The sequence below is a fragment of the Candoia aspera genome, chromosome 2 (genome assembly GCF_035149785.1).
Source record: "Candoia aspera isolate rCanAsp1 chromosome 2, rCanAsp1.hap2, whole genome shotgun sequence".
Taxonomy (NCBI): domain Eukaryota; kingdom Metazoa; phylum Chordata; class Lepidosauria; order Squamata; family Boidae; genus Candoia; species Candoia aspera.
In genome coordinates, this window is record NC_086154.1 from 232,564,512 (window position 1) to 232,589,080 (window position 24,569).

A 24,569-nucleotide genomic window follows, 5' to 3' on the forward strand; every position below is an offset into this window, starting at 1 on the left:
CGGGAATTGCAAAGCGTGTTCTCTCCGGCTTATTCTGCCCCCATGTGGCGGAATGAAATGGGAGGTGCAAAAGAGAGCGAGAGCCTTAGCGGATGAAAAAAGGGCCCGCCCCCAACAGGGGCGGTGCCAAAGTTAGGTATGTGACGCGATGTGATGACGTAGGCGCTGAGTTGCAACGCTCTGCGCTGCGATGGAGGCTCCCTTGGAGACAGCGTGAGCGAGAAGACCCGGAGGTCCAGGTAATCGTGGGCTGGCCGTGGGGGGATTCCCAGAGAGGCGCATGGCCCCGTGCCTCTGGAAACGGAACTGTCTCCTTCCGCTAGCGTTTTTAGCCCCAATGCCTCCTCCTCTCCCCAGTCGGTGAACTGTAGCGTTTTAGTGGTAGGCAGACAAGGAAGAGCCGTTGCTTTCCCCGTCGGGTCGTCTCCCTTTCAGGAAATGAGATGAGATGAGATTAACACCTGCTTGCCTGCCTGCACTTTACATATAAGAGCGCCAGGCAAGCAGATGGTCCTGGAAAGCCTTCATGTGGGTCCTGAAAGCACCGCTCTTCCGCTTGTAATCGTTGGTATTTTGGGCAATGCGGCTTTCGAATAAAGGTTCTTGAGGCAGTTGTCACTGGCACACCTGGTATCAGTGAGCTCTGGAACTAACTGCTTTGCAGTGAGAAGTGCTCCCTTTTGTCTGTCATCAATCTGATATCTTTCATTTTAAAATGACAAACCTGGATTTTCTGGTCAGAATTGAGCATATACTTTATTGTCATAAACATGGTTTATGAAGTCTGAAATGTATCTCTGAATCAGCTATAAACTGTCATTTGCAGTTTACTAAGGGTGTGATAGTTGACATTAATTGAGAATTCTGCTCATCCAGGAAATAAAGCCAGACTGCTCACTTGAGGGAATGATATTAAAGGCAAAACTGAAATACTTCGGCCACATAATGAGAAGACAGGACGCCCTGGAGAAGATGCTGATGCTAGGGAGAGTGGAAGGCAAAAGGAAGAGGGGCCGACCAAGGGCAAGGTGGATGGATGATATTCTAGAGGGGACGGACTCGTCCCTGGGGGAGCTGGGGGTGTTGACGACCGACAGGAAGCTCTGGCGTGGGCTGGTCCATGAAGTCACGAAGAGTCGGAAGCGACTAAATGAATAAACAACAACAAACCTATTCAGAGCCTGTACCTATTGGCTTCAAGGAGAAATATGAATCTTTCATTGGTATAGAAGCTTTTGGGCAGATTTTCCATTTTAGATATAAAAAACTGAATGGAAAGGAGAAATAGAATACATGTGGTCCTCAACAATGATTTGTTCAGTGACCACTTGAAGTTACGACAGTGCTGAACAAAGGGACTTATGACTGGTCCCTGAGGTTACAGCCATTGCAGCACTCCCATGGTCACCTGATCATGATCTGGGTGTTTGGCAACCTGTTCTCACAATTGGTTGCCAAGCACCCTGTGATCACATGATTGCCATTTCCAGCCTTCCCTGCCGGCTTCCCCAGAAAGTCAGTGGGGAAGCCAGCAGGGAAGGTCACATGTTGCCGGGGTAAGTCTCCCCCACCTGTGCACTCTCCTCAGCCCCTCTGTACTTGCACCATGCTGACCGCTTGTACACCCCTGTGTACCCTCCCTGACCCGCGCTGCACTCCTGCAGACTTTTCCCGACCCATGCTGCTCCTCTCGTGCACCTCCTCTGCACCCTCCCTGCACCCTTTCACTCCCTCCCCCACCTGGCAGCAGCCACTTACCTGCCTGCCCGCCTGGGACTTGCAACTTCCTGCCGGCTTCCCCACTGACTTTGGTTGTGGGAAGCCAGCAGGAAGTTGCCTTGCCTAATAATCTGGGATTCAGTTAATGATGGCAACCAGGACTGCAGGGATTATCGTCACTAAGCAATGCGGTCGTGCTTAGCAATGCAAATTCTGGTCCCAATTGTTGTCATAAGTCGAGGACTACCTGTACTTGTTTTAAATGAAGTGTAACAAATGCATTGTAGATTAATGTAGAATTTTATCACCTCCCATTTGTCAAAGGAGTGAAGCAGATTAGTCCTGAGCAGTAGTTTGAATTCTAATATTTATTCTACACACTTATATTTTAGATAAAAGAAGATGGGAGAATTGTATCCTTACCTGTTTCTCCATTTTAAACAAACCTGTTTGCTTTTTATTTTAAAAGGTTGCATCTAGAAGATTATTCTAGCCTTACAAAATTTACAGGTGTAAGATTACTTTCTGCTACTAGAAGAAATTTCATTTAACAAGTAATGGCAAATTACAAACCTGTAATAGTTCAGACGTTTCCAAAGCTTGGAGAGAAAATTACAAAGGATACTTTGTATTGGAAGAATTACAAGGTAATAACACATAATTATAGGAATTGAAACTGATATAGTCAGTTCTTAGTAAATCTGCCTGATTTGCTTTTTTTTAATTGAAAAAAGAAAAAAAATACAAAATTCGTATATGACTTCTGCATTTTCCCATCCATGAGTGAACCTTGATTTAATGGATCCCGAATTTAGCTGACTTTAGATTCAATGGATCAGATTCCATCCAAACATCCCTCATAAGTGCCAGACAAGTTGGTTGCATATGGAGTTGTCTGGATGAGGCAGTTGAATTTATTGTACTTTAACCTACATTTTACATTAATTATGCAAATTATATTATGTAATGTATAATTGCATAATGAAGATACTACACAAATGAAGTAAGTCACCATGGGGACCTACTTTCTTGTTTTATAAAATTTGGGAGTAATTGACACCCCAAATGGTCTGTTAAAATGAGGTTTCACTGTACATGTACCCCTGTTACAATTTATGGTGTTGCAGTGCTGAGAACATAAAATGTTTCATGTTTTAAATTTAAAAAAGATTTTGTCACTTTTCTCTTTCAGTCTTTTGTAAATATTCTTCTAATCACATTGTCTTAAAAATGAAAGATGTTTAACATTGTGCTACCATTTTTCAGACTCCCATTCAGATAAAAGAGTTTGGTGCAGTGAATAATATAGACTTTTCTCCAGTTCCTCCATACAATTATGCTGTCACAGCCTCATCAAGGGTAAGGCTTAAGTTATAATTTTTTTCTTTAGATTATCTTCATTTTTTTTTACAATCTAATTCTATTTTATATTATAGTGAATCTCTGCTAATTTGCTTGCTGTACCATCCTATTTTGACTGCAGTAGAAGAAATGTGTCTGTGTGCTGGAACAGGCAAAACAATGCATAGGCAATTCTGTTGTATGCAAAGGGCTTTTATAATTGTATATTTTTTTCTGGCAGATATTTTTAGTTGGGTTGCTCCTTCCACTTGCTTGAGCAGCAGGAGCAAAGAATTTTCTTCTGTAGCCTTTAGGTCACCACAGAGAACTACCTCCAAGTCCTTCTCTCTCTGATACTTGGGTCTCTGCACGAGCTCCCAACTCATCTTGATTTTCTGCTCTTTTTGTCTTAATTTTCACTGTTTGTCAGGTCGTCTGAAGGCTTAGGAAGCCCCTAATTCTTTCTGGCAGCATCACAGAGTTATCAGAAAGTTGGAACCACCATTCTCAAAGCTTCATCTTTTAAGCAGCTGCCTCACCAGAGGCATGACTGCCCCCCACCCCCTCCTGCATATCTTTCCCTTCCCTGGGACCATTTTCAAGAGCTGCAGTGGAGGCAGCAGATGTTCACTCAGTTCATTCCCTCAGAGGTGGTAAAATCATCCTCAGCCCCTTTAAGGAGCTGAGGGATCCATGGATGGAGGAGGGGGGGAACAATAGTTTCCTGCCTCCTCAAGGGATTAACTGATCACCCTCCACCCAGACTTCTGTACAGTAACAATAAGCTTCAGGAGCCTTAAGCTTGTAAAGTCCCCTTTTCATTCTGGCACAGCCATGTTAAAACTCTAAATTAGTTAATCTTACTGAAGTTTTGTTCCAGGGAAAAGTTTTGTAGCCAATTGTGGAAAGCTGAATTAGTGGTTGTTTATTGGATTCATAAGTCATAACAAACTAGGTTGATCAAGAAGGGAAATAAACATTCCAGACATTTTTTGGCTACCTAGGGAGAAGGAACATGTGATGCTTAGGATCCCTGTGATACCAAACAATGTGAGCCTCAATAAATGTGAGTCTCTAAATATATCTGAGAAAGAACTGGTTTTCTGCAGAGAAGAGATACTCTATAGATCAGAGGTCTCAAACTCAAAATCATCATGATGGCCATATGATGACAAGTTCATTAGGCCAAAGGCCAGAATAAGGAACCCTTTTCACACCTTGCCGCAAAGGTATATAGTGAATCAAAAATGAAGAAAATAAAGAGCATCATGGCAGGTTGTTAAACATAAATTTATTAAATAAAAAAACATTGCTGCAAACCAGAGCTACTTTTTGGCCATTTCACATTGGCCACATAGTAGCTGTGCAATGAAAATCAGGGTTATTGACATTGGAGTAGGGCATGTGGAGGATGGTTTCTGCATGGAGCGTGACTACAAGCAACAAAGCTTTTGGCTGTTTCCCATGTCATTCTGAATGAAGATGTGTGCATTACATGTTGTTTTAGATTCACATTTACGGACGATATTCACAAGAGCCAATCAAAACATTTTCTCGCTTCAAAGATGTAGCTTATTGTGCTACATATCGAGAGGATGGGAAACTGCTTGTTGCTGGCAGCGAAGAGGGCAGTGTTCGCATCTTTGACATTGGTGGGAGAGCACCATTAAGGCAATTCGAAGGCCACACTAAGTAAGTATGAGAACATGACTATATTGGATTCATTGCCTGATTACTTCAATCCACAACTGTACTTTGGAGTAATTGCAATTTCAGATGTGAGAAAAGATGTTTTGAAGCATCGGCTTTCTCAACAAATCAACAAATGTGTCGTTATGTTGTAAATATAATATTTATAAGTAACAAGTTCTCATTGTTTTATCAACTATTGGGTCTATATTCTATAATGTCATTAGACACAGTGCACTGATTTAAAAAATGCTTTGTATGTAATCATGATGCAAAGTGCAGGCTTTTGTCATATAGTTTACACAGAATTGTCTGTTTACCTGTGCTCCATCGGATCTGCCTGTCTTTAACTGTGACAGAAAACTTTTTACATTCAAATTTTTGGGTACTGAAAAATTAAGGAAAAGTTACTAATGTTTTTAATAACATTGATTACTAATTTTGCTTTTAATTTTGCTTTTGCTTACTGAAAACATTTACAGTCTGGACATGTTTGACTATTGATCTAAGCAGAGCTTTCATAATTGTATGTTTTAAAAACGTGGCTAGAGTTTGTCTGTTTTGATGCATAATACAGGATTTTAAAATATGAATTGTTGAATAAATTTTATTTGCTAATAAAAGTTTATTTGGTTTTTTGTTTAGTTGTTTATTTGCAGAGCTTATAGGCTGTTCAAATGAGAACTGACTCTGAGTGGCCTATAATATCCTGGTTTAGCACATCACGCTAAACCCAGAACAACTGGACCATTATTGTTTACTATGATGGGTGAACCCAGCCATTTTCTTTGTATTCTCCATGTGAATTGGGTGGACTACTTTTTCCCTATTTATAAATATTATAGATCTTTAATATGTCATTCTCAAGTCTTGTGTAAAGGTTTTAAAGTGATGAAGATGATCTCAGACGATCTTCAAGTAACTCAGATAATCTTCAAGTAACTCAGATAATCTTCAAGAATTCAGAAAACAGTGTTAATACTCTGAAATTATAGAATATACATATCCCAGTGTTTCATGATATGAAAGTTATATCATCTTAACTATAGCAAAAGTTGAGATAGCTTTATATTTATTCATTGTTTTTGGTGTTGTGATTTGTAGAGCAGTACACATCGTAGGATTTCTGTCTGATAAGTACCGAATAATGTCTGGAGGAGATGATTACACGTCACGGGTCTGGGATGTTTCAACTTCATCGGAAATAACATGCTACAAGGAGCACACAGATTATGTGAGATGTGGCTGTACTAGCAAACTGAATGCAGATCTTTTTGTAACAGGTTTGTGATTTACCTTACATTTATTGGTGACAAAATGACTTCCTGAATGATCTTTACATTTACCTACAGTTACAATATTTTCCTAGTTATAAATTTCCTTGTTGGAGGAAAATTCTGAGGGTGCCTTGGACTGCAAGAAGATCAAACCAGTCCATCCTCCAGGAAATAAAGCCAGACTGCGCACTTGAGGGAATGATATTAAAGGCAAAACTGAAATACTTTGGCCACATAATGAGAAGACAGGACAGCCTGGAGAAGATGCTGATGCTAGGGAGAGTGGAGGGCAAAAGGAAGAGTGGCCGACCAAGGGCAAGGTGGATGGATGATATTCTAGAGGTGACGGACTCGTCCCTGGGGGAGCTGGGGGTGTTGACCGACAGGAAGCTCTGGTGTGGGCTGGTCCATGAAGTCACGAAGAGTCGGAAGCGACTAAACGAATAAAAAACAATAAATTTCCTAGTTATTTATGTTAAAATTTATTGATTTTCCTGATTCAGGTTGTTTTTCTGTTTTAAGAATGTTTTTGTAAGAATGACTTAATTACAATGGTAGTTCGAGAATTCAAAAATTCTGCAGTCAAGACATTTTGGAATCAGAAGATGAAATACTTAGATGGCATATCTGACTTCACATTATAAGTTACTCTTATGTTGGGATCTTGGTTATTGCTGAGGTTGGTTTTCTTCTTACAAATGATTACTCTTTTGGGGGAGATGGGCAGTGGCTAAATTTGATTAATAAATAAATAAATAAAATCACTTTAGTAATTTTTCAAATTGGGCAGTTGGAAACAGGCACACAAACTGCAACAACCCTGATCAAGATAAGTAGGACAAGCTGCCACACATAAAAAGCCAGCAACCCCCATGCCTTTGTGTCACAGCACTGGCAATGTTAGGTTGCGTTTTAGTTCTGAACAAAAGCACAGTCATGGGCTGTTCCTTCATATGTTTTGAAGTGCTAAATCCTTTCTTCCTCTGGGATACATTCTAGGTTCCTATGACCATACAGTGAAAGTATTTGATACACGGACAGACAAAAGCATCATGAGGATAGAACATGGACAGCCGGTTGAGAGCGTTAATCTCTTTCCTTCTGAAGGTCTTCTTGTGACAGCAGGTATTTCGTTCAATAAGCAGTTTTTTCCATCTCTCTTTCCTGTCCTATTTACAGCAAAACATCCCATATTTATTTCCGTATGCAAAAACTCTGTTTCCCAGTTTCCTTTTTTATTTGGGTTACACAAGCACGGGCTGGGGAAGGATATCAAGTCCTGGTAAGTTGTAATGTGTGATTAGTGACCTGCAGTTGGCTTAATGGGTGGTGGGATTTGGCAAGCCTTTTGTTAGTTATATTCTGGTTTCTTTTGTCCCATTGCAAGTGAAAGTGCTGAATCCATTAGAAGCCATTTTGTCAGTAAAGAAGAGGGTGATCAATAGAATGGGAAGAGAAGTAAACTGGAAGTTGCCTTCCAAAGAAAAATGTATGTATAAACATACTATTTTTTTAAACTTTGCAGGTGGTCGCCATATTAAAATCTGGGATATACTTAAAGGAGGCCAATTGTTAGTGTCCTTGAGAAATCACCATAAAACTGTAACCTGTTTGTGTCTGAGTAGCTCTGGTCAGAGGCTGCTCTCAGGCTCCCTAGACCGGTTTGTATTTTTCAGCATTTTCTTTCAAGCTTTTTCTGCCATGTTAACTAATAGTTCTGTGCAAATAATGGTATATTCAACTGCAAAACAAAAACAAAAACTGGGCATACAGCTTAGCAGCATTCCCAACATACTGGAAGTGCCCTTCTTCCTTTCATAAAGAGAAAGGTGAAACTTGCAAGCCCAGTGATGCCTACTGAATCTCAGAATCAGGGCTAGAGGTCTAATGATGTGGTTTCAGTGCCATCAGTAGATTGCTGTCTTTCCCTTAGCTTAGAGGAAGTGTGATGATGTTATTCATATGCATGAGCAAAGAGACTCATTCTTAGGAAGGGGTGCATAGAGTTACCACCACATGCAGAGCTGTCTGTATGGTAATTGCATAAATCAGCGATGGGTATCACTCTTACAGCTTGAGGCAACTTTTGAAAATATTTGTCGTCAGAATTCCTGAGGGGCTGGTGATGTCATGGCATGATGTAAAAATGCCTGGGGCAATTCTTTAGTGTTTGGCTGGGAATATTAGGGACTTTGGGCGTGGTTTTTCAGGTACATTCAGTCTCTCCAAAGTTTAGTGCACTTATTCCTTTGGTTTCCCACAGAATACTTTTGATGCAGGGGGTGTAGGTCACTGCCCCTTGCTTGAATTCCGACTTGGCCCTCCATAATTTAGAAGAGAAGATAGAAATGGTGGAATGTTGTCTGACCCTCCCTTCCTCTTCCTGTACCCGGGATCCCCTAAAAACTTGCCTTGGTGGGCTGCTGAGTCCTTTGGGACAGTTGGAGGTGGTGCTAGGAAATTACAAGAGGAGGCAGAATCATCTACTCTTCCCCTAAGCCAGGGGTTCCGAGCAGAATTCTTTTAGGAAAGGCTCCTTCGTATGAAACCAAACTCTAGATCCAGTCCAGTACTTTTCTTGTTGGTTTTGGTTTGCTTACTTGTCAGTCGTATATTTATTACGTAGATCTTGCAATTCTGTTAAAATAAATCAACCTGAGAATAGGTCCAGCTATAAATTCTTACTAGGTCATTTAAATTTTCTATCAGAGATTATCTTTAGCTGGGTTGCTCTTCCTGCTGTCCCACAAAGCAGAGCCAAATAAATTTTTAGCTACTAGAGGGCAGTAGAGAGCAACCACCCAACCAGTTTTTTTCATCCTGCCTGCTCTGGTAAACAGCTTGGTTACAAGAACTCCCCAACTGTATCTTTACCATTTTTCTTCTAGTTTTCTTAACATTTTCTACACCTTCTTTCTTGTGGGCCTGCCATGATTTCTGATGGCTAGGAAGACCCTAATTCTTCCTGGAAACATCAGGAGAGTTTAAAATGGTTGTGGCAGTTCTTCTTTGGACTTAGTCCCTTGAGTGGCAGGCCCACCAGGAGGGAGAACCATCTGCCCAGGCCTCTACTATTGAAAAATAAGTATAGGTAGTCCCTGTTTAATGTCTGCTTGTTCAGCGACAGTTCAAAGTTACGATGGTGCTGAACAAGAAAGTTGTTCAATGGGTCCTCATAGTTGCAGCCGTCACAGCTTCCCCATAGTCATATGATTGCGATTTGAGCATTCAGCTTGCAATTATGATATTGCAGCATCTTGTGGTCACATGATCACCATTTGCGACCTTCACTGCTGGCTTCTGACAAGCAGAGTCAATGGGGAAGCTGGCAGGAGGTCACAAATGGTGATCACATGACCACAGGATGCTGCGACTGTGCAGTATTATCCTAATGACGGCAACTGGGACTGTCAGAACTGCCGTCATAAGTAGGTGCGATCATGTGACATTGTGCCTTACGACTGCGTCACTTAGCAATGGAGTTCCCAGTCCCAATTACCGTTGATAAGCAAGGACTGCCTGTAGACTTTTTTGCACATATAAGATCATACAGAGTTGGAGGCCTTATTAGCTATTAGACTTTTCCAATGCTTTTTAGAGTCTGTGCTAGGTACAGACCCTACATTTAGGCTTAAAATTAAATTTTGTCATTCAACAGGATGTAGGACCTTTGCTTACTTCCTTTTGCCCCAACCCAACCACCTCCTTGAGAGCAGTGGCACAAGATGGATGTTCAGAGAGCCATCAAACTTTATTTGAAGGAGATCAGGCTCTGGGCTGTTTTTGTTTCATTCCAGCAATCCTCCTTTGGCAATAGGGTATCTTCTACAACAATCACCAGTGGATAGAGCCAGTTTGGTCTACTGGTTAAGGCAACAGACTAGAAACCAGGAGACTGAGAGTTCTAATCCTGGCCCTGGGTGACTTTGGGCCAGTCCCTCTTTCTCAGCCCAGCTCACCTCACAGGGTTGTTGTGGGGAAAATAGGAGGAGGAAGGAGTATTAGGTATGTTCCCTGCCTTGAATTATTTATAAAAAATAAAGGCGGGATAGAAAATAAATAACATAAAATAAATAAAGCCTGCATAGCATACTGCAGTGATGCCCAGTCTCTTGTTGTCCTGGTGGATAAATCATAGCCCACTATGCTAGAAGCATAAACCACCTCTGCAGCCTTCCCTGCTACTCTGAGCAGGATGTGCAGACTAGGAATAAGATCCATTTTTAGGATCACTACAAGTTTTAATTCACAGGCCTCTGCTGAGGTTTCCTTCAGCAGACAGATCCTACAACATACAGTGCCTTGTTCCTAAGTCTGCTCAGTGAATGGTTCCTCCTGTTCTGGAGACCATCCTGGTAAATCCCAGCTAAGGAAACCCTCAGGCCACAGTAGGAGAGTGGACATTGTGAAGTTCCTGTTTGTAGCATGGTGGAAGGTGCCTGTCCTTGCGCCTAATTGCTTGCCAGACACTGAGATTGCTTGCCGCTGCAGCCAAAAAGTTACAAAAGAAAAAAAGTTGGTCTTGCCTGCTGGAGCAGTGGGAAGAATAACCCAGTTAAGGAATGCCACTCACTTCTGATCAAATGACATGCTATCAACAACATTGTATAATCTGTTTTATTTTATAAAATATTTACAAATTACAGCAGAGGGCTCACTATGGTATGGGCGTTTTCTTTTGTAGGCATGTGAAGATTTACAGTACAACTTCCTACAAAGTAGTGCACAGCTTTAACTATGAAGCATCAATTCTCAGTCTCGCATTAGCAGTAAGTAGTATAATAAGTCTTCTGGTAGGTGTACAGTTGGATCCGCATGTTGCTCTAAGCCAAATGTGTTTGGTTTGCTTTTGGTTTAACATAATGTGTAAACCCTGCCATTTTTTTTGTTTTCTAGGCCTTCAGATTTTGTCAGCGAAAAATGCTTATCCGTCTAAGTTTTTGAATATAAACTGCTGGATACAAAAACATTTATTTAAAAAATGGATTTTCTTGTAAAAGAAGACAGTTGTGCAAATGCCATGCTTTTCAACTTTATTTATTTATTCTGCAAATCTATATGGCTGCCCATATAAATCAAATAACTGGGTGTCTAATAAAGAAGTAAAAGCAAAAATATGCATATAAAAATAACAATAAAAGACACCAGCTAAAAGTACTCAACTCCTCAATCAGTACAGCACAAAACCTACAAATGGGGTTCCACTAATATCCTGGCCCTAGCCTGAGGGAACAGCCATGTTTTTAAGGCCTCCCAAAAGGCCAACAGGGCTGTGGCCATCTGAACCTCAGTGGGGAGGCTGTTCCATAGGGTAGGCACCGCAACAATTGGGACATGCTTTGTTGACCTGGCAACAGCCAAATAATGTTGCCTGGAATATGTGTTCTCTAGGCAGATGTCTGATTACTTTTGGCCATCTAGAGCTTCTTTAGGCAGATTATTAAGTCCGCTTTTTTTAAAAAAAGTGTAGCTGTATCTCATGAAATAATACTGTACTGCTATCACATCATGTTGGGCTGTCTACTAAGACAGTCTCCCTCAACCTGATGCCTCCAAATGCATTGGACTACAGCTCCTGATTTCTAGACAATACAGTCAATATCCAGGCTGTCTGGGAGTTTGGGAAATGTAGTCCAGCATAACTGGAAGATATCAGTTAGGAAAGGTTACATAAATTAAAAGTCTTTAACCACATTAGTTTGTTGCAGCACAGGTATGGAAGGACATGAGGAATGTTTTAGAAAAAGGCTCTATCAGGAATGTTGTCTCATTGTTTATTAATTAAACTTCTTGTTTCGGATCATGGGCCTACGATAAAGGAATTCACTGCTTTTGGAGGTTGTTTGAGGAGTTAGCTACCTTGGATTGACTTCATTTTAAGTACGTGCATGTATAGTTGAACAAAGCAAATGAAAGGGACTTACTGAGGTGTAAGCCCCATTGAGCACAATGGAATTCTTAACAAATGGATAGGACAGTTGGGCTAGAAAAATGGATTGGGTTTAACCTCACCAGCCTGGTGATTTGAGATAGTTTTATCAAAATCTTCCAGTCTGACATTGTAGAGTGCTTCTTCATATGTAATGGTAGAAGCCAGTTTCTCTGTGAGGCAATATTTTCATAAAATTAATATCATGGAACTAAATATATGGATTAAGCCAACCTTGTTTTCCTTTTCAGCCTGAGGATGAAGCTCTAGTTGTAGGCATGACAAATGGCATATTGAATGTTAAACATCGGAAGCATGAAGGAGAAAAAGAGGTTCTTCACAGGAGAAGGCCTGCATACCGAACCTTTGTGAAAGGAAGAAACTATCTGCCAAAGCAGGTATGCAGAAAAGTATGCTCAGAGAAAGCCCTATTTTTTTCTTAGTGAATTGCATGTGTCAGAATTGAAGAACAAAAGCTGTGAGGGGTAATTAATTGGGCTACATTTCACTGGATGTTTTCCCTCGATTGGAAGGGGACCAGGCTGGAAAAGCTAAGCTAGGGTAAGCAGATTAAAAAAAAAACCTTAATTAAACAAAGGTCTTCTGGTTAACTAGATACTGAACTTCAGCATTTAAAATGCAGAAGTGGCTAGTTGCGAACTTGGTCAGAGAAGAAATCAAGTTGTAATCATATTTGTTCAAAGCTAAGTGAACAAAATTTGGAAGGCCCACAAAGCAGTCTGTTGTCTACTGAAACTATGTCTCGTTGAGTTAATTGGATCTGTTTTATCATGTAAAAGGATCTATTTTATTTACATAAAAATTATATCCTGCCTGACCTTGTATAATGCATAGATGACAATTTAAATCAGTGAAGAATTAAAATATTAAATGACACAAAAGTATGGTTATTTGAAATACTTACAAAAGCCTGTGGAGGGGATCTCACCAGAGAAGGTGTCAAAGTAGGAAGTTCCAAAGTTTACTTATGGTGGCCGAGGATGCCTTTTCTCCTGGCTCCTCTGAATTAGCTCTGCCATCGCCACAACACAAAGAAGAACATTTTTGCTTATTTGTATGGGCTGGGCAGGGTGTTGTGGGAGATACTCTGGATTGCAGTGAGAATGTTTAAAATCATCACCTAAGATTATCTAGTCAGGTGAGAGCCCCAAAATCAGTACCCCCTTTTTTCCGTGATGTAGGTGTATGAAGCGGTGGACCTGGGTAAAAGAGAATCTTGACAAGAACAAACTGTATCTGGTTATAGATTCTTCTTGGCAGAGGAAATTAAATAAAACAAGGAAAAAATGACGCTAAAACAGGAATAATTATTTGGACCATGGAGTCCTTGGTGCTCTCTGAGCCTTGTTGTTTTCTTGCAGATGTTTCATTGCCAGACTAGGCAACATCTTCAGTGCAAACAGGAAGAGGGCCTTGTTCTCAGTTTATATATCATGGCTTGCCCTGCTTGTTTTGGTGGAGGTGTTGTTCTCTTCTTGGGAATTCCTTGATTGGGCTGTTGTTTGCTGCTTGGTTGACTGACTGAGTTAATAGTTCCTTGGATTAAGGTGTATTGTGCTGTTTGATGGTTCATCTGGTGTTAATCGTGGTGTTAATCTTTGCATATCTGGGTGTTGATTGCTGGTGAGGAGGCGTTCTGGTCTTTTGGCTTTTCTACTGTCTCTTTTGAATGGTACATAAATGTTGTTTAGCTCTATGTGTCTGTTGATGGCTGCTTTGTCTGAGTGCCAGGCTTCCAGGAATTCTCTGGCGTTTTTGGATTTGGCTTGGTCTAGGATGCTCACAGTTTCCCAGTTGAAACTATGGTTGAGTCTGTCCATGTGTTGTGAGATTAAGGAGTTCTAATCATGTCTTCTGACTGCTAGTTGGTGTTTGTGGATGCGCTCTGCTAGTCTTCTGCCTGTCTGTCCTACACAGTGGCTGTTACAGTCTTTGCACTGTGTGTTGTAAATAACTCCTGTTTTTTCTTCTTGGGCTATTGGGTCTTTTGGGTTACTTAATATGTTTTGAAAAGTTTTAGTTGGTTTATGTGCTACGGTGATGCCATGTGGTTGTAACAATCAGTTGGTGGTCTCTGAGATGTTTCTGATGTATGGCAGCGTTAATCCTTTTTCATGGCTTCTGTTGGTTGGGTTGCAGTGGGTTGAGTGGTCAGACACTTTTTGATAAAGTTGTGGGGGGTATCCATTTTGCTGGAAGATGCTGTACAGATAATCTGTTTCCTTTTTCTGGTGTTCTGGGTTGCTGTAGTGTGTAAGTGCTCGTCTGAATAATGTTCTTACACAGCTCCTCTTGTGGGAGGTTGGACTGGTAATGGAGCACTTGGTTGGTGTGGGTAGCTTTCCGGTAGACTTGTGTTTCTAACTTGCCATCATTTCCTCTACTGATGAGGTTGTCCAGGAATGGTAGTGTTTTTTTTTTTTTTTTCTCCCTTGTGAATTTTATTCCATTAAAGATGTTGTTGATGGTTTCATGAGTTTCTTCCAGTTGCTTCTTTTGTATTATGACAAAAGTGTCATCCACTTACTGGATCCATACTTTGGGTTGTATGTGTGGGAGTGCTATCCTTTCCAGGCACTGGATTACAATCTCTGCTTTAAGTCCTGAAATAGGTGATCCCATGGGTGTTCCTTTGATCTGTTATTTGTACCACTTGTTGACTGTTCTCCGACTCTTTCCCTGTCATTAGGAAGATTTATTTGTGAGCAAGCCTGTAAAGAACTATTTGAAGAAATATGACAAGTTCCTGCGAAGTTTCCAGGTTTCCAAGGCTCTGGATGCAGTACTTCAAGTAAGATAACGTTACTTGAACCATTGTTTTACATTTAAATCCTCTGCAATGGATGTGATCTGTATTTTCATAAATACAAGCCTTCTGTTACATACAGTATATAATAATATTGGCACTATTGTTAATAGTGCGAAATACTAAAAATTTAATGTAAAAAAGTATTGAAGAAGTCTTCTGTAGACTCTACATGAAGAAACATGAAGGCCTAGGAAAAAACAAAGACATGACATTGTTCTGAGGGTTTAACTAGAATCTCTTTATATGTTAATAGAATTTTACAAAGTTCTGATCACATTGTAAGTCACACTACTGCAGGATTACAGAGAGTCCTAAGGTTCACAAACTTTCTCTTACTGCTGTTTTACACTTTACATTCCGAAAGCATCAAAGTGATTTTAGATTGGTAAAAGAGGCTGCTAAAATCATTTCAGGTTTTCAAATTTTGGAAATGTGGTTTATATCCTCCAGAGGAAAATAAAAGCTTTTCCCCCTGTTATCAGTATTTCTGGAAAATTTGCACCTTTAAGGCAGAGCACTGCTGCTGCAGATTGTAAGGTAGCGGGTGATGTTCCCCCTCAGAAGCCCCATCACCTACAGTATCACTTCTGCCTGTGGAAGGAGGTGAGAGCCATTGTTTTCCATCTCTTGCACAGGCAAAGGCCGCTGGTAGAGAGCAAAGTCGCGAGTCATCTTTTCCCACCTTCCCTGCCTGGAATGCTTTTGTCTGCAGGAGGAGACAAAGTGGGGAAACATGGACATGGTTCTCACCTCGTGTGTTTCCTGCTAGAGCTATGCTTGAAGGCAGATCAGAGAGATTATGCCAGGGAGGAGAAGGTTGTTTGAGGAAAGTGCTGAGACTCACTTGAGGCCACGTGGACCAGATTAGGTTAGGCTGGAGCCAGGCAGTTGAGTGGTTTCCTCCCTCAGGTTAGCAAGTGCTCTGTAGGATTTCATATCAGTGCCTTTCCTTCTTGGAGAAGCCAGATTTTGAATCAGGGACCATTTGTGGGCAAAACATATTCTCTGCTGCTAACCTGGGGCATCTCTTCAGTTCAGGTTCTTATATCAGCATATAAGTATTTTTAAGGAAAAGTGGAACCAAAAGATTTTTGTATGCTTTTCATATTTAGTTCCACGAAATGTTTACCTGCTTTTCATCATTAAATGTGAAGGTGGGGTAAGCCATTTTTTAAAATATAATTTACTCATATAAGAAAGCAAAATATAAAGATTGCCTTGGCCCAGAAATAACTATAAATTAACATGATGCCAGCATCTGGCCAATACCTATATAATCTGCTACTCTTGTAAACTGAGGGGTGGGGGTGGGGTGGCAATTTTCCAGGAAAAAAAAAGTCTTATGTTGGTTTAGAAAACTTGCACAGGAGCTAGACAAGATTGCAACAAGCTGCTTCACGAATGGCTTTTAAATGTAAACTGTTACATTGTGAATTAATTCATACCTTAGGATAGCTCTTACTAGAGCAAGATTTGAGCAACTAGATTCTATGGTCAAATATGGACGATTCCACCAAGTGCCTTACCTTGAGAGAGCAGGTGTTTGTGGAGCATCCGAAGTAGAAGACATTGCGCATGTCCTATTTAACTGCTAACTATATGCCCCAGCAAGGGCTCAGTACCATCAGACATTAATTGAGAGAACCACATACTGGGACCGTAACAAAAGACTATGTTACTTCCTCCCGGGCACAAATACATATGTGGTCAATAGAATTGTTGGAGCTGTCCAACTGAGAACGCAATTTATAGAACACATTGGGGTGGCATGTAAAGGTGATGAATTTATTTAAACTCACATTGTTTCTGTGTTTATTACTCATTTTATTATATCTTGCATTTTTATCTTACAATTTTATCTCTATTTTACCTTATTGTATTTTATTGTATTTTATCTTACCATAGTATATTTTATCTAATCTTACTGTATTTTAGCTGTTTTATGATATCATATTTTATATTTTATATCTTATAGTGGCTGATGCCCAACTTTCTGATATGGTCATTTGACTAATCAATAAAGTTATTCATTCATTCATTTTTCTTTATGTATTAAAAGACATTTGAGTTGTTTAAATACCTGAGAACACTTTATTGTAAGGGTGTGCTCTTAAATGCTTTCTATTTCTAGGGTCCTGAAAGAAAGAATCCACCTGAAGTTACAGTTGCTGTCATGCAAGAATTAAACCGCAGAGGAACACTGAAAAATGCACTCGCTGGGCGGGATGAAAAGCAGCTCAGTGTCCTCCTTTCTTTCTTAATAAGGTAATTACCAGAACTTAGTTGTCAGAGACAACTATAGTAATCCAAATTGGGATAAATTGCTTAAGGGTATTCTACTTTTAGAATGATGGGGCTTTCAGATATTTTTTTTAAAGTTTGGATGGGTTTTATTGGATCAAAGGGGAATAGAGAAAGGCCAGAATGTGAAAGCTGTGTTTAGAGGGCCATCAGAATATTAATATTAGCATTTATTTATAAAGAATTGCTTAGTTCAAAATCAACATATTATATTCATCTCCTTCTCCTGTAATTTTTCTCTCTCTTTGGCTTCTTTGGGATCACCAAGTCACAATACTACAGCATTAATCACAAGTGCCATTATTTACATATGCTGTATATACTGATTTCCAGTTTTGCTTTAGTTGTACTGTACTTTCTTTCACTGAATACATCCAGAAGGATTTTATTTCTACTTTTCATCTACACCTAGTTTTTGCTCTGGTATCACTCTCCTTGTATGCAGCTTTTCCTGATTTTAGCTTCTGTGGAGACCCATTAGAGCCTTCTACTAGCCTTTTCTTGTTTCTCTGTCCTTTTTCTAAAGGTCATTCTCCAGCCATTCTTTTAGAAGCATGTTGTCTCTGTTCTCTACCTGACATGCTTTACTCAACCTCCTCACCTCAGGCTTCATTTCTCTATCTTGGATTCTTTCTCAGATCTCAGGCTGCCTTCCATGAGATTTTAATCCAAATTACATTGACATTTAGCCTTCCTTCAAAGGAATTGTATCTGGACGGTGTTCTTTGCAATAACATATTCTTTCATCATTAATAATGTGATACAGTGAAGATATTTATGGTATATTTGTCTTACCATAAACTCAGATTTTTCTATGCTGAATTCTAGATGTTACAATTGTTTGTCAAGTTGTAGGCTTTTTGTGCTTATATAGTCTTGGTCATTATTACTTTGAAAAGTTCTTCTGGTATATGCTGAGCTTTTCCTTAGGTGCCTTTATATGTTGCCTGGCTGACACAATCCAGCCACTTCTTGTGCAAAAGAAATTCCCATTTTTGGCTTGGTTTTTTTCCCCTTTTTCCATCCTCCTCTCATGCTGCTTGTGTTGCAGAATGCACCAGTCCTCTCTGTCTTTCCAGTTGGCCAGTTTCTCTGTGGATGGTCCTGCTCTATAACTATAGTTGTGGAAGGAGGCTGAATTTTTTGAAAAGCCAAGTTGGAGGATGATGCCCTGTCATTACATTGCATTAAGAAGGACTGGAGAAGGGTAAAAAAAGAATAGCAAATTCTATTCCCATCCTCCGTTGCCTCTGATTTGTTTGGCCCATGTACCATCCTTTCCTGAATTACACAACATCTGTTCTTGTAGAGGAGTATGAAGAAGGTACTCAGTAGCCATTATGTAAATACCAGCTTAGCCCAGGAAGGGAGGAGGTAATGAGAAAGAAACTCAAGATCACCCTGCCTTGATTCTCTTTCATATAAGAAGGGGGGAAAAGAATCTCTGTCAGACTTTCAGGATTTTGTTTTTAGCCCTGCAACAGAACGTTCCAGTAGTCCTTGTGGAGTCTGTTTCCTGACCTGGCCTACCTTGAAGGGCTGACAGTTCTAAATCTGAAGAAAGCTACCTGATGACTTCCTGAAAACCAATTATTTTTCTATTTCAAGTTAGTTTCAGCTTCATGCGTTACAACTCTCAAACAGCATAGATTATTACTAATTATGTATATTTTGAAAATATGTCTGAAATCACAGTCGTATTTTCAAAATATACATAATTAGTTTTAATTTTGAATTCTTTTGAACACTTGGTTCATAGTAATACTGTTAGTTTTATATGCCTTTAAGTACAAAATAAGACAACATAACATCAAGAATTTAATACAATAATGCACTACAATCTAATTTAAATCACAGCTAAAATACAGAGCCTCAGTAGCCTGAGTGACCCATAACATTTAAACAATTATTTAAAATTAACTAAATATTACTCTGCATGAAGAATTAATACTTGAACCAGCTTCATAGATAACATCTTGACCCCAGGCTATAATTCTGGGGAGGTTTATAATCTGGTTTATAATCCAGGGGACTGCTGCTAGGTGGAATAAAGCTCCTAACCATGATGTGTCTTGGATGGTTTTTCCTGGTAAGGGAGAACTGACTTTCCTCTTTCTTTCTCCTGGAACTCATTAAAACTGAAAAAAAAAAAATGAACATGATGTGAAGTTTAACATCTGGCTGTTAATTAAATTTGCAGAAATGTGACTGATGCAAGATATGCTCCTGTACTGATAAATGTTGCAGAAATGATTATAGGTAAGTTCAGATATCAAATAACATGAATAAAATTGACATTTACCCAGATATCCCAAAACTGCACCCATTTTGTTGCTCATGAAAGAGTAGAATCCACAAAGAAGCATGGAGGTGGCTAGAGCTCAATAGGAAGGTGAATGCTTGCATATAGGAGGTTCCAGAATCAATCACTGGGATCTCCATAAAGGCTAGGAAAGACTTGGTGACCTACATGGTAAGCTAATCAATGACCTAGATTGTCTAATTCAGTAGAAGCAAACCTTCTGTGTTCCAAAAGGTAAAAAAAATATACACACAGCCTTCATGTACTATGTGGAAGTTGCTAGATGTTACCATATCAAAAACTAGCCCAATACCAAGGACGTGGTTGATGCAGTAATCTTATGAAAGCTAGGCCTGCTTGTTATTTTTCACTGTGTGGATGGAAGATTTCTGCTTTACAGGTAGTCCTTGCTTAACAACGATTCATTCAGCAACCATTCAAAGTTATGACTATTGCAGCACTCCTGGAGTCACTTGATCAAAATTTGGGCGCTTGGCAGCCTGCCTGTATTTACAACTGCAGTGTGTGCTTCAACTCCCCCCTGCCTATCTCTCCCCATCTCTGCCCTTTTGGCTTCCCTGCACTCCACTGCCGCTTACATCTGCCACCCCCTGCCACCCCCAGCTGACCTTCACTGTCTTCTTCCTCCTGCTGCTGCTGAGGTATACCCGGCTGGCGGTGGTGGAATGCAGGGCGGTCAAAAGGGCAGAGATGTGGGGGAGATAGGTGGGGGGGTTGAAGTGGAGACAAGTGTGGGAGGGCAGGAGAAGTGTGAGGTCTTCACCTAATGACAGCGTGGTTCTCGCCTAACAACTGCAACTGGGACTGCCGGAACTGCCATTGCTAAGTGACGTGGTCATGTGATGTCTCGCCTAAGGGCTACTTTGCTTAGCAGTGGAAATTCCAGGCCAATTAGGCTTGTTAAGCGAGGACTACCTGTACCTTTCTATTTGCCATGTAAAAACTATTGAGTATTGAGACTTGAGTTTATGTACTTGAACAATATTTCCTAAACTTCAGTGCATGTAATTGTACATGGATAGTCTCTCTCGCTCTCTGTATACATATTTTTCTGCTTTTTTAAAAATTGAATCTCTGTGCCCAGAAATGTTTAATTCTGTAATCTCCCTAATTTATGTATGAAAAGCATCCTGGGAAGAAGCAGTGGCAAACCACTTCCACACTGTTACCAAGAAAACTGCATGAAAGGATCCATGAAGTCACTAGAAGTTGAACTGGACTTGAGGGCATCTTTCCTTTTCAGGACCCAAAATGGAGGGCCCTCAAAATGGCTCGTGGATAACTTTGTGCCCCTTTGTTGCCCTATCTCTCAGACTGGCACTGGTGTTTTTCCAGCCATTACTTCCAGTTGGTGAAGGGGCAAGAAGGAGAGGAACTACAGATAGAAAAACCATCACTTGCTCCACCGTCTTCTATAGTGACAGGACTCTAGCTACCCAAATTATTTTCCTGTTTATGCCCTGCTTAAAATTATTCTAGAAAAGGCGCAGTTGGAAATTCTTAATATGTTTTGTATTTTATACATTAAGCCCCATTAAGCACACAAATTCCATTAACTTGCATTTTTTCTTTTCCAGATATATACATGCCTGTGATTGGACAATCCTCAGTTATTGATAAGCAATTTCTGAAACTTCAAAATCTTGTAGAGAAAGAGATTGATTACCAAGAGGAATTGCTAGAAGTTTTGGGAATGATGGATGCACTGTTTGCTACAATGACAAGAAAAAAATCCAGTTCCATGGATGAAGACAAAACTGTTGAGCTATAGAAAGCACTGGAACTGTGCTCAGCAATTTCACCAGTGAAATCTTTGCATTTGGCTCTTATTTGCACCAACTGTGTTTACATATCTCCCTCCCCCCCAAAATAAACATTACTTTTGACTGGAGAGTGAAGACCTCTTAGAAAACATTTTAGTGCAACCAGGGTGGGTTTTTAAATTCAAATGCTATTTAACTATCCTTTTATTTATGCAAATTCATTAGGCCCTCTGTTTTAGATTATTCAAATATTTTTTCAATCATTAAATCGTCAGCTGCTAAAATAGAAATAAATGTCAGAACTTCAAGAAAACTGTATCATACCATACTTACAATCTCTCTCATGGGACCATTTGTATTTAATCAGGTCTGCTTTCATTTGGGAAAACCAAGTCTTTGGAGATTGTTCTATGTCAACTTTAAACAAAATTATTTCTCTAAAAAATCTTATATATATAGCATCTAAGGATGCTTTTGCTGAATGTCTTTTGAATTTTTTAAATTCTAAGGATAAGAATTTATCATAAACATAAATGTATTTTATGTTGATATCCAAGCAGAATGAAAATAAATGATAACAGTTGGCTAAATAGTTGGTATTTTTTTTCTCTCTCACATGATACGAATAAGAGCAAGTTGTCAGCAAACAACTAGGATTATTTAGGAATCTAACCCAAGTGGCACATTATTCTTGGATAGGGTTGCCAGGATTTTCAGATTATTATTTCTAATTGCCAAGAATGCAAGCTTAAACTTACCATTACTACTGTTTGGAATGTACCATGAACCAACAAGTGGTGCCATGGTACCATCAAGTGATATTTACTCTTAGTGATCATTTGTTTCCAGCCTGGTCCTTCAGGTCTTCTAATGGTGCACCCATTGCTGCTGTAATTGAGTCTGTCCATCTTGCTGCTGGTCATCCTGTTTTTCTCTTTCCTTCCTCCTTTTCCAGCTTTATATACTTCTCAAGAGAGCAAAGTGTTCGTATAATGATAATTTGAGCCTGGTCATTTTTGCCTCAAGTGAAAACTCTGGATTGATTTGTTCAATGATCCATTTCTTTGTTTTCTTGGCTATCCATGGCATTCTCAGGAGTCTTCTCCAACATCAAAGTTCAAAATAATCAATATACTTTCCATCTTGCTTCTTCAAAGTACAACTTCCCCTCCCATCAATTGTCACAGGGAAAACCACTGGCTGCACAATTCTGATCTTTGAAGATACAGACATGTCATAGCATCTGAATATCTTCCAAAACCTTCAATGCTACTCTACCAAGTGCTAGTCTGCAGCATATTTCTTTTTTTAATAAAGCTTTATTAAGTTTTTCAATGAATACATAAAACTACAAGCAATGAAATAAAGTATACTACAAGAAAAAAAAACGAAAAAGCGTGAAAATACAAAAAAGACTACTACATACTACATACATACTAACTTCGGACTTTCTACAACAAAGATAAGTCAATATCAGTCTCTTGCTCTAGTTCAGACTGGAATAAGCATTACTTCTATAAAACATTTCCATTCTCAGTATAACATTTCCTCTAAAATGTTATTTTTCCCTTGAAATGGATACACGCACACACACACACACATTTTTATAACATAAAAAAATTAAATATTCTTCCTCATTACAATTTTACTCCTAACCAAAGCATTTATATAGTTAAACATATCTCCACCATTACATATTTAAACAATAACCTTATTAATAACCTTTTACCCAAGGTAAACTCATTATCCCAAAAGCAAAAACTTCTGTCTAAACCTTTAAAAGACCATCCTAATAAACACAATAAAACAGTTAACCCACTTCAAAGTAAACTAAGGCATTTATGTATCTCACTATTACACACAAGTCTTTCTCCTTGCAATCCTTGACTTGCCTTGTAAAGTCCAACTCATCCTGAAGGACCTTCCGTCCCTTGAGGCTTAAATCTTGTCTTTGATCTCGATATTTTCCATTCCTTTTACACCCAAAGATTTTCCTTCTTCAGAATTAACATTCCAGAGGTGAATCTTCTTCCCTTCACGTTTTGGCTTTGGGACATTACTCCTCATTTTTTTCTTTGAGACTGGGACCTTATTTTCCAAATAACTTTCTAAGAGATGGTCCAAAGCATAAGTAACCTTAAGGTACAGCTCCTTAAAAATATCTTTAAAATCTTCCATATCCCTCCACAGAACGTTATGGCGCCCTCTAGTGCCTCAAGATATTAGACAAAAGGCTGTCTTTCAGAAAGAAAGCGTTAATCAGCGGGGGTGGAAAAAATAAAGCTAAAGCCATTTCTCATGGGAAAGCAGATAGATCAAAACGCAGCTCTGCAAATTCAACAAAGTGGGTAATTCTTTTGTAATCCTTCAGACTTTGAAAAAAGTAACAGTAAACAGGCAAAAGTCTTTAAATCCAACAATACAATTTAAAAAGTGTATGTGTGTGTGTGTGTGTATAAATTAACAAATTAATAACTTCCAAAAGTAATGAAAACCACTGAGAGATTCTGCATTTATTTGTTGCAAAGAGCCTCTCCTTAATAATAATTTAAAAAGAAAAAAAATGGTGTTTTAGTAATGGGGTAGGCAGTTCTTGAGTCCATTTAAGGCTTCAACACGGCTTAGGAAATGATGGCAATCCTTGCCTCCCCCATTTATATATCTCACTGTTACACACAGTGAGATATATAAATGATAATACTACTTTATTGTAAGGCTACATTAACAGAATCTTGCAAGTCTTACCAGTTGATCGTGAAACACTGTTTTGCGGTCTTCTGGCTGCTTCCAGCCATCCAGAGGACAAATGGGGTAATTCCTGGGGTTCTCCTTAATCCGGAGAACACTTCTGAGCTCTAGAAAATCCTGTCTGAGCCCAAAAAAGTCTGTATTGCCAGGTCAGCCGTGGAGCTTGCTGAGACACGTCTCAAGTTGCCAATCCCCCACTGGAAGTGTCTGTAGCATATTGCTTGATTGCTGGTTCCTCTACTGCTGATAATCGATCCTTAAAAGCAGAAGTGACCCATCACTTCAGTATCTTCATTATCAATGGTTACTGTTCTTGCTATCGTTAGCTTTGCCTTCTTTAGTTTTAGTCCCATTTTTTCACTGTGTTGCTTGATTTTCAATACTAGAGCTTGAAAATCATTTGCATTTCCAATTACCAGAGTAGACTTACCACCATGGCATATGTTATTTATGTTCCTTTCTCCAATTTAAAAACCACACTCATCTTTCAATCCAGCTTCCCTCAATATATATCCATCATATATGGTAAATAACCAAGGGGAGAGTGTACAGCCTTGTCTCACTCCTTTGCTGACCTGTAGTCAATCTGTTTCACCCATATTACAGCTATTTGACCTGTGTATAGGTTTTCCCTTCAGCAAAGGATCGT

At 39.5% G+C, this 24,569-nt stretch overlaps 1 protein-coding gene across 2 annotated transcripts; it reads left to right on the plus strand.

Moving 5' to 3' along the window:
* Nucleotides 1-134: 134 nt before the first annotated feature.
* On the plus strand, nt 135-21,762 carry UTP15 (UTP15 small subunit processome component). 2 transcript variants are annotated; one of them, XM_063295510.1, is made up of 13 exons: nt 135-239; nt 2,189-2,366; nt 2,986-3,078; nt 4,568-4,752; nt 5,854-6,032; nt 7,026-7,151; nt 7,552-7,687; nt 10,711-10,795; nt 12,207-12,353; nt 14,666-14,767; nt 16,917-17,050; nt 19,287-19,345; nt 20,987-21,762. In XM_063295510.1, exons 2-13 carry the CDS (start codon nt 2,277-2,279, stop codon nt 21,178-21,180), a joined length of 1,530 nt encoding a protein of 509 aa, XP_063151580.1. In that variant the 5' UTR covers nt 135-239; nt 2,189-2,276; the 3' UTR covers nt 21,181-21,762. The 2 variants fall into 2 exon arrangements, with proteins under 2 accessions (XP_063151580.1, XP_063151581.1); XM_063295511.1 differs by lacking the exon at nt 20,987-21,762 and adding an exon at nt 20,723-20,978.
* The last annotated feature ends 2,807 nt before the right edge of the window (nt 21,763-24,569 follow it).